Source organism: Oreochromis niloticus, unplaced genomic scaffold, assembly GCF_001858045.2.
Source record: "Oreochromis niloticus isolate F11D_XX unplaced genomic scaffold, O_niloticus_UMD_NMBU tig00001507_pilon, whole genome shotgun sequence".
Lineage (NCBI taxonomy): Eukaryota > Metazoa > Chordata > Actinopteri > Cichliformes > Cichlidae > Oreochromis > Oreochromis niloticus.
The window spans coordinates 51577-62500 of record NW_020327396.1 but is presented as its reverse complement, the minus strand read 5'-3'; the positions used below and the strand labels follow the sequence as shown (position 1 = coordinate 62500).

Sequence of the window (10924 nt, the reverse complement as noted above, 5' to 3'; positions counted from 1 at the left end):
TTTTCAGAGGTTTCTCTAACATTTAATGGTTGTGAAATATGTCACACTTTTCTCTTCTACACTAAGAGCATTTTGAGCACAGCAGAGAAAAAGGTGTGCACTGAGGATTTTGAACTATGGCGTTTAAGTGTTGTCACTGCCGAGGATTCATGGACAGATCCTTATTCACTTAACTGCTGTTTACAGTTTAAAAGTCTTCATCAGAACTGTTAACTCATCAGTTCATCTAAACTGAAGAAGCTTCTCAGATGAGAGGTGAAACATCTTCAAGAAACCTAAAGAAGTCCAGACACTTTTCTTTCCAAGCTCCTTAGACTACAGTCGTGGCCAAAAGTTTTGAGAATGACACAAATATTAGTTTTCACAAAGTTTGCAGCTAAACTGCTTTTAGATCTTTGTTTCAGTTGTTTCTGTGATGTACTGAAATATAATTACAAGCACTTCATATGTTTCAAAGGCTTTTATTGACAATTACATGACATTTATGCAAAGAGTCAGTATTTGCAATGTTGGCCCTTCTTTTTCTGGACCTCTGCAATTCGACTGGGCATGCTCTCATTCAACTTCTGGGCCAAATCCTGACTGATAGCAGCCCATTCTGTCATAATCACTTCTTGGAGTTTGTCAGAATTAGTGGGTTTTTTTGTTCACCCACCGCTTGAGGATTGACCACAAGTTCTTAATGGGATTAAGATCTGGGGAGTTTCCAGGCCATGGACCCAAAATTTCAATGTTTTGTTCCCCGAGCCACTTAGTTATCACTTTTGCCTTATGGCACGGTGCTCCATCGTGCTGGAAAATGCATTGTTCTTCACCAAACTGTTGTTGGATTGTTGGAAGAAGTTGCTGTTGGAGGGTGTTTTGGTACCATTCTTTATTCATGGCTGTGTTTTTGGGCAAAATTGTGAGTGAGCCCACTCCCTTGGATGAGAAGCAACCCCACACATGAATGGCCTCCGGATGCTGTACTGTTGGCATGACACAGGACTGATGGTAGCGCTCACCTTTTCTTCTCCGGACAAGCCTTTTTCCAGATGCCCCAAACAATCGGAAACAGGCTTCATCTGAGAATATGACTTTGCCCCAGCCCTCAGCAGTCCATACTCCATACTTTCTGCAGAAGATCAATCTGTCCCTGATGTGTTTTTTGGAGAGAAGTGGCTTCTTTGCTGCCCTTCTTGACACCAGGCCATCTTCCAAAAGTCTTCGCCTCACTGTGCGTGCAGATGCGCTCACACCTGCCTGCTGCCATTCCTGAGCAAGCTCTGCACTGGTGGCACTCCCATCCTGCTGCTGAATCCTTTTTAGGAGACGATCCTGGCGCTTGCTGGACTTTCTTGGATGCCCTGAAGCCTTCTTAACAAGAATTGAACCTCTTTCCTTGAAGTTCTTGATGATCCTATAAATTGTTGATTTAGGTGCAATCTTAGTAGCCACAATATCCTTGCCTGTGAAGCCATTTTTATGCAACACAATGATGGCTGCACGCGTTTCTTTGCAGGTCTCCATGGTTAACAATCATCACCCTCCTTTTAACATGTCAAGTCTGCCATTCTAACCCAATCAGCCTGACATAATGATCTCCAGCCTTGTGCTCGTCAACATTCTCTCCTGAGTTAACAAGACGAAACCTGAAATGATCTCAGCAGGTCCTTGAATGACAGCAGTTAAATGCAGTGCAAAGGTTTTTTGGGGATTAAGTTAATTTTCATGGCAAAGAAGGACGATGCAATTCATCTGATCACTCTTCATAACATTCTGGAGTATATGCAAATTGCTATTATAAAACCTTAAGCAACAACTTTTCCAATTTCCAATATTTATGTGATTCTCAAAACTTTTGGCCATGACTGTACGATGACCTGGATGACCGAGAACCTTCACAGACAGATTCATTAGAAAAAGCACTTCTTAATTGTACTTTGCTCCTCACTTTTTTTGAAAAGCAAGAACTAATAAAACAAATCTAGTAAATGCACTTTTATTCTTAAGTTTGGTATAGTAATCTGTTTTACTCTATTTGGTGTTTTATTTATCATATGGGGAAAAGTCCTGCCAGCCCTGTGCTGAGAGGGCTGTCCATCCATCCTGTTCTAATGAAGCCAGACTTCAGGAACACCTTTAGGTCTGTTCAGTTTTATTCATATAGCAACCGTTTACAATCAACAAATGTTGTCTCAGGTCACTTTATATTGTAAGGTAAAGACCCTACAGTGTTAATCTAGGACAAATGTTCACTCTGATTCATTGATGAAGCGAATGCAAGTCAGTAATCAAAGGTGAGTTTTTGGCCATGACTGACTGCATATGTATACTGTATCATGAGTGGTCACACATGGATGTAAACCACACTTTAACTGTTTGTCTGAGCCAAAACAACCACAGCAGTGAGTCTAGCTTAAAGGTACCCTGGATTTTTAATGTGCAAATATAGTTACAGTTTTTGTTTGTCAGGTGTCCTGCTTGAAGAAAACACTTTGAAGCAACTTGAATGTGTGAATGTATATAAACACATTTACGCGAGGACAAACTGATTTCAAGAAAAATGAAAATGCTCAAAGTTTGTGAGTTATGCTGTAATTATATTTTAGTATAGTTTTTGAGTTGAGGACAATAAAAGAATATTTAACATTAAACGTTTCTTGTGTACTACTTGCACACAGACAATTTTAAGAAGTTTTAATTTACAAGCAAATGGTTTATAAGGTTGTAATTGTATAGAAATATATGGTTAAGGACATAAAAAAGTGACTTTAACAGAAACAGTATTTTCAGTTTTTCTATTAATGGAAAATATCCAATAATGATAGAGAAAATATACCGTGAATAAATAGAATTTTCCATTTTATAGTTGAAGGAAATGTCCATATATAGTACAGAGAATATACTGTAAATCTACAGAATTTTCTATTTTACCATTTACGGAAAAGTCCATCAACTTCCGAGAAAAAACAGAAAATTACCAGGACATTTTCTGTTTTTCTACGTAATTCTTTTTTATAGTGTCATTTATGTAAATTACTATTTAATATTACTGATTCAATCAAACAAGACATTTAAAGCGATTCAGATAATGATTGCTGGCGATGTGCTTCTGACCCATACAAATGTATGATTTTGATTTCTTTCCTGAGAAGTAAATTGCATTAAACAGTTTAGATCCTTCATCGAAATTGTCTGTTGGAAGGATATGTTTGACATTGGTTTCTTGATTAAAATTACTGACATAAATTAGAAGTGGACCTCTGCCAATTTAGCATTTAATTTAATAAAGTAAGGAATGTAGTTGCTATTCTGATTGTCAGATCCTACTGTGGCAAGAGCTATAAGCTCCCCACACATCCCATAATGTGCCTTTACATTTTACATAAATTTCAGCTTCAGCATCCAACACTCACATTGCAGGAAGTGGAATATCAATAAACAGTACATGGCATTTTATAGCCAGAACTTACCAAGCTCATCCTGCAAGAAGCTGTCAGGGGGGTTCACATATTTCATTGTTGACACGTTTAATTTCCAGTTGTGTTTGGTGCATTTAACAGTCCTGAGGGAACAGACAATTCTGTCAGCTATAATCAAAAATTGAAAATGGATAATCACTGATATCTGTTCCTGCTCTCACATGCCATCCAGGTCTTCCATGTCTTTGATGAACAGCCCCCCTTGGTGCTTGCACTGGTTCTTGCATGCTTTAAAGTCATTGTTGCTCTTAAATATGATGTAACACTTGCCATCCTCTGGGCTTTTCTTGAAATTGACTCCTTCTTTGAGTGAGCCAACTGCTTCAGCATCCAATGACAACAACACTTTTGCTATTTGAGAGGCCATTGCACCTAAATATTAATAATCAAAAATAAAAGTTTTAACTCACAACTTTTCTTACCACAAGGAGTCTTACAATACATTTTATTAAAAAGATAGACTTCAGATACTAAAAAAAATATATCCAGGGCTCTAGAGTGCGACCAATTTGCGACCAAATTGGTAACAAAAAATAAATAAATAAATACGCCGCAACTCTGAAAGTCCATGTGTGGTCAACAGCAGACACACATTATGCCCCTATCGTAGTCTAACCCAATCAGAGATAGTTAGGGGCGGGACCTCTCTGATTGGTCGTGGTCCAGTTGAAAGTGCAGTTTGAAGAGGGAGGTGAGTAGCTTGAATAAAACGATATCGATTCATTAAATCCTGAATTGACTTTTAAATATAAATGTATTTTGCCAGAAACGCCAGAATCTCAGGTAAAAGTTCACAAAACTATTTCAACAAACAGCAAATGAGAGCAGGTTCCACACAAAGACGTAAACACAGAGCGGACCTGATGCATCAGAATCAGCTTTTTCTTTCTCACCCGACGGCCCGTACACGGACACGCCATCGGGGCTGAAAGCGATTCTGATGCATTGTCGGGTCCGCGCTTTGTGTTTACGTCTTTTTTGAGCTAGATTCTGAGCTGCAGGTTTTGTCTCTCTCCAACCAAAATTCACTGAACCAGCACCAAAAGAAGCAGCAAATTGCGCTTCACATTTGATAAACATCGTCATAAATTCCCTCTGAGTTTTGCTGTTTTGCCTCCACCGCGATAAAAATCACAATTCATGCACAGCTCTCTCTCTCTCTCTCTCTCTGTACTTCAAGAACAGTTTTCCAATGGTATTTTATTAGTTGTTGGTTTAACCATGGAAGAGGCTGTTATGTTATTTTCTTTTCAATGACGTTCCCTGTAACATGTCCATTGCTGGATTTATGGAAAACCATCAACTAATATTGTATATCCATAATTATTATAATGGATATAACTAAAGAATATTTACACTATAAAATTAATCAGAAGTGTAATGGAAAAAACTGGATTTTTACACCTATTTTGGATTTTACTCGAACACAAATACAAATACTTTTCCCCTCTCAACAAATAAAAATACAGATACAAATACCGGCTGCTTTGCACATCTCTACTCTACATCAATTCAGTAATCTGCATTGGGAATTTTCCAAAGTTCCAAATTTCAAATTCCTTCACATTAAAAGTTACAAAAACCTAAAAGGACACGTGGCATTGTGGTGGGGGGCAGCATCACGGGCATCAACAAAAAAAAAATGCCAGCGGATATTGGGAATGGCATAGGCACCGATTGGTTTTCTATCGCCCATTTGCTGGGAGTAAGGGCGCCCTCCGTTTGCGAGGTGCCCCTGCTGCTTGCGGCACAGAGAGGAGAGGGCGGGGGGGGATGGGATTCACTCGCTGGCTGGAGCAGCATCTAATAACCAACTCGCAAAATAAAACAAAATAAAAACAAAATAACAAACACGAAAACACCAGACATTATGATACAGACGCGAAAAGTGAGCGCGAGAGCCCTCGGTGCGCCTGCTCGCTGCTGAAGTCAAAGTAAACTTTATTGTCATCTCCGCTACATACAGTCCAGCATATAGAGAGACGAGACGACGAGGCTCCAGTTACAGCAGTGCAAGTAAACGAACAATATATATAAGAAGAGTAAGAAAATAAATGTACACTTTAGGACTCGGGGTAAAGGGATCAATAACAATTTAACATTTATAATTTACAGTTTGATGATTTAAAGTCTCACACACAACCCTTCGAAAGGGGAGGGAGACCTGCTGCTTCCAAATAGAGCACATTTCATTCATAATGTTGTAAATCCAAGTCTATTATGTATTCATGATTTCAATTCAATTCAATTCAATTCAATTTTATTTATATAGCGCCAAATCACAACAAAAGTCGCCTCAAGGCGCTTTATATTGTACAATAGATCGCACAATAATAAATAATAATAACCCCCTATGAGCAAGCACTTTGGCGACAGTGGGAAGGAAAAACTCCCTTTTAACAGGAAGAAACCTCCGGCAGAACCAGGTTCAGGGAGGGGCGGGGCCATCTGCTGCGACCGGTTGGGGTGAAGAAGGAAAACAGGATGAAAGACATGCTGTGGAAGAGAGACAGAGGTTAATAACAGATATGATTCGATGCAGAGAGGTCTATTAACACATAGTGAGTGAGAAAGGTGACTGGAAAGGAAAAACTCAATGCATCATGGGAATCCCCGGCAGCCTACGTCTATTGCAGCATAACTAAGGGAGGATTCAGGGTCACCTGGTCCAGCCCTAACTATATGCTTTAGCAAAAAGGAAAGTTTGAAGCCTAATCTTGAAAGTAGAGATAGTGTCTGTCTCCCGAATCCAAACTGGAAGCTGGTTCCACAGAAGAGGGGCCTGAAAACTGAAGGCTCTGCCTCCCATTCCACTTTTAAATACTCTAGGAACAACAAGTAGGCCTGCAGAGCGAGAGCGAAGTGCTCTAATAGGGTGATATGGTACTACAAGGTCATTAAGATAAGATGGGGCCTGATTATTTAAGACCTTGTATGTGAGGAGCAGGATTTTGAATTCAATTCTGGATTTAACAGGAAGCCAATGAAGGGAAGCCAAAACAGGAGAAATCTGCTCTCTCTTTCTAGTCCCTGTTAGGACTCTTGCTGCAGCATTTTGGATCAGCTGAAGGCTTTTCAGCGAGTTTTTAGGACATCCTGATAATAAAGAATTACAGTAGTCCAGCCTGGAAGTAATAAATGCATGAACTAGTTTTTCAGCGTCACTCTGAGACAGGATATTTCTAATTTTAGAGATGTTGCGCAAATGGAAGAAAGCAGTCTTACATATTTGTTTAATATGTGCATTAAAGGACATGTCCTGGTCAAAAATGACTCCAAGGTTCCTCACAGTGTTACTGGAGGCCAAGGTAATGCCATCCAGAGTAAGAATCTGCTTAGATACCATATTTCTAAGATTTTCAGGGCCGAGTACAATAACCTCAGTTTGATCTGAATTAAGAAGCAGAAAGTTAGCGGCCATCCAGGTCTTTATGTCTTTAAGACATTCCTGCAGTTTAACTAATTGGTGTGTGTTACCTGGCTTCATGGATAGATAGAGCTGCGTGTCATCTGCATAGCAGTGAAAATTTATGCTATGTCTTCTAATGATGCTGCCTAGGGGAAGCATGTATAATGTAAATAGAATTGGTCCTAGCACTGAACCCTGTGGAACACCATAATTGACCTTAGTGTGTGAAGAGGACTCTCCATTTACTTGAACAAATTGGAGTCTATTAGATAGATATGATACAAACCACTGCAGCGCAGTACCTGTAATACCTACAGCATGTTCTAATCGCTCTAATAGGATATTATGATCAACGGTATCAAACGCAGCACTGAGGTCTAGCAGGACAAGCACAGAGATGAGTCCACTGTCAGAGGCCATAAGAAGATCATTTGTAACCTTCACTAAAGCTGTTTCTGTGCTGTGATGAGCTCTGAAACCTGACTGAAACGCTTCAAATAAGCCATTCCTCTGCAGATGATCTGTTAGCTGTTTGACAACTACTCTTTCAAGGATTTTTGATATGAAAGGAAGGTTGGAAATTGGCCTGTAATTAGCTAAGACAGCTGGGTCTAGAGATGGCTTTTTGAGTAAAGGTTTAACTACAGCCAGCTTGAAGGCCTGTGGTACATAGCCGATTATTAGAGATAGGTTGATCATATTTAAGATTGAAGAATTAATTAATGGCAGGACTTCTTTGAGCAGTTTTGTAGGAATGGGGTCTAAAAGACACGTTGATGGTTTGGAGGAAGTAATTATTGAAGTTAACTCAGAAAGATCAATTGGAGAAAAAGAGTCTAACTTAACATTGATGGTACTAAAAGTAGATGTAGACGATATTACATCTGTGGGATGATTATTGGTAATTTTTTCTCTAATGATAAAAATGTTATTTGTGAAGAAGTTCATGAAGTCATTACTAGTTAACGTTAAAGGGATTGTTGGCTCAGTAGAGCTCTGACTTTTTGTCAGCCTGGCTACAGTGCTGAAGAGAAACCTGGGGTTGTTCTTATTTTCTTCAATCAGTGATGAATAGTAAGATGTTCTGGCTTTGCGGAGGGCTTTCTTATAAAGCAGCAAACTATTTCTCCAGGCTAAATGATGATCCTCTAAATTTGTGACACGCCATTTCCTCTCCAGCTTACGAGTTATCTGCTTTAGGCTACGTGTTTGAGAATTATACCACGGAGTCAGGTACTTCGGATTTGAGACCTTAGTTTTCACAGGAGCTACAGTATCCAGAGTCGTACGTAGTGAGGAGGTAAAATTATTAACAAGATAATCGACCTCTGTTGGAGTAGCGTTCAGATAGCTGCTCTGCTCTATGTTGGTACAGAGCATTGAAGATGATAACAGTGGGTGGATTATATTCTTAAACTTAGTTACAGCACTTTCAGAAAGACATCTAGTTTGATAAAGTCTACTCTCCACTGCTGTGTAATCAATTATTGTAAATGTAAATGTTATCAGGAAATGATCAGACAGCAGAGGGTTTTCAGGAAACACTGTTAAATGTTCAGTTTCTATGCCATATGTTAAAACAAGATCTAGAGTGTGATTAAAGTGGTGGGTGGGTTCTTTTACATTTTGACAGAAGCCAATTGAGTCTAATAACAGATTAAATGCCATGTTGAGGCTGTCATTGTTAGCATCTACATGGATGTTAAAATCACCCACAATAATTATTTTATCTGAGCTGAGCACTAAATCAGATAAAAAGTCTGAGAAATCAGAGAGAAACTCTGTGTAAGGCCCAGGTGGACGATAGATGGTAACAAGTAAGACTGGTTTCTGAGTTTTACAGCTGGGGTGGACGAGGCTAAGCATCAGGCTTTCAAATGAATTAAAAGTCTGTCTTGGTCTTTCGTTAATTAATAGACTGGTGTGAAAAATTACTGCCACACCGCCCCCTCGGCCTGTGCTTCGGGATTTCTGGTAGTTAGAATGACTGGGGGGTGTTGATTCATTTAAACTAACATACTCATCCTGCTGCAACCAGGTTTCTGTAAGGCAGAGTAAATTGATTTGTTGATCAATTATTAAGTCATGTACTAACAGAGACTTGGAGGAGAGAGACCTAATATTTAATAATCCACATTTCACTGGTTTACTCTTTGGTTCAGATGTGGATACTGTATTGTTCTTTCTGTTTGATTTTTTATGTTTAAATTGTTTATTGCTGGGTTTTGGTTTGTTTTTTGTCTGTTTGGGAGCTGACACAGTCTCTATGGAGATGGGTTTTTGGGGGGGGTAGCAGGAGGAGAGAAGCTGCAGAGAGGCGTGTAAGACTGCAACTCTGCTTCCTGGTCCCAACTCTGGATAGTCATATTTTGGGGGGTTTAATAAATTTGTCCATATTTCTAGAAATGAGAGCTGCTCCATCCAAAGTGGGATGGATGCCGTCTCTCCTAACAAGACCAGGTTTCCTCCAGAAGGTTTGCCAATTATCTATGAAGCCCACATCGTTTCTGGGACACCACTCAGACAGCCAGCAATTTAAGGAGAACATGCGGCTAAACATGTCACTCCTGGTCTGATTGGGGAGGGGACCAGAGAAAACTACAGAGTCCGACATTGTTTTGGCAAAGTTGCACACCGAGTAGTTAGTGTAGTAGACACACCAGGGATCCTGGACACAGCAAAATCTCCAGAATTCATAAAAAAAGAAATTGTGAAATGTGTTGAAGTCTCCTGTCCAGGCCCCCATGTGTTCCTGTTGGTCATCCAAGTCGGTCGATTCACCAGGGAGGAGAAAAATGCTGTGGAAGCCCTGCAGGAGCTGTTTGGTCCAAAGGCTAACCACTACATGATTGTGCTGTTCACACGTGGCCGTGAACTTGGAGCCAAGACCATACAGCAGTATGTACGTGAAGCCAAATCAGATCTACAACGAGTCATCCAAAAATGTGGAAACAGGTTCCACGTTTTCGAATGCTTCAGCAGTGACAGACAGCAGGTGGTGGAGCTCATCAGGAAGATCGATAACATGGTGGAAGAAAATGAGGGCACATGCTACACAAATGAAATGTACAGAGAGGTCGAGGCTGCACAGACCAGTGGACGTGCCATACTTCATTATTTATTCCTCGCTCTACTGCAGAAACGTATCATGGAATTTCTTAACATTCTTGGGAGAGATTAGATTACTGTAATAAATGATATAAACATTAGAATGAGTGTAGTTAAAACAGGACAGCATCTTTGCATCAAAATGTCTGATTGAAAACCTTTAATGTGTAGACAGCTGTGTAGCAATAATTTTCTTTGATTTGCCAGAAAAATTTTTAATGAAATGTCCTTGGGTGCTAATGAAGAAATAAATGGTTTTAAAAAATGTAATAATGATCATAATATAGGTGTTGGTGACATTAATAAAATGTTCCTTGTACCTGCTTTGAATGTTGTAGTAGGCTTTTATTCATGGTGGTGTGATCTGTCTGAACTGAATTTTGAAATATTTTTGCCTTCAAACTTGATTTTGTTTTTGTCTCGAAAATGAAATAAAAAACTATCTACAGACAATCATCAAATGTGAACTGTTATTTATTGCAACTTAAATAAAATAATAAATCAAGATCATACACAGCCAACTGCTTTGCAAAAACATTATATCAGTATATTTCTAAATTCCTATTTTTAGACTCCACCATATAATAATAAAGAAAGAAAATATCATCCCAATACACTAGCAAAATTTTGGTATGTATGAAGTACAATGAACAGATCAGAAAAGATCTTATTTCTTATTTATCAAAAGATTGCCCCAGCAAATTTCCTCCTGTGTGTGTGTGTGACACACACATGCTAGAAAGTAGTAAAGATACAGAAAAACATTAAATCTGAAGGTGTGTCCTACACTGTAAAATCTAATTAGTTCACAGAACTCAAAAAAACTATTCAAACTCGTTGCCTCAAAAATTTGAGTAAAGTTTTACTTAAAAAATGTTAAGCTTGGGCAACCACCCATTTTGAGTACACTGTAGAGCCTCATTAGTTACCAGAATTTAAAAAA

At 39.1% G+C, this 10924-nt stretch overlaps 2 protein-coding genes across 2 annotated transcripts; one reads left to right on the top strand and one right to left on the bottom strand.

Annotated features, from left to right (window-relative positions):
• Window positions 1-2912: 2912 nt before the first annotated feature.
• On the bottom strand, window positions 2913-3832 carry LOC106097469 (cytidine monophosphate-N-acetylneuraminic acid hydroxylase-like). The gene is made up of 3 exons (XM_013267705.1): window positions 3626-3832; window positions 3456-3547; window positions 2913-2938 (listed from the first exon to the last, which is right to left on the bottom strand). Exons 1-3 carry the CDS (start codon window positions 3829-3831, stop codon window positions 2913-2915), a joined length of 324 nt encoding a protein of 107 aa, XP_013123159.1. The 5' UTR covers window position 3832.
• A 200-nt stretch (window positions 3833-4032) lies between these two features.
• LOC109200382 (GTPase IMAP family member 7-like) lies at window positions 4033-10376 on the top strand. The gene is made up of 2 exons (XM_019355925.2): window positions 4033-4039; window positions 9501-10376. Exons 1-2 carry the CDS (start codon window positions 4033-4035, stop codon window positions 10052-10054), a joined length of 561 nt encoding a protein of 186 aa, XP_019211470.1. The 3' UTR covers window positions 10055-10376.
• The last annotated feature ends 548 nt before the right edge of the window (window positions 10377-10924 follow it).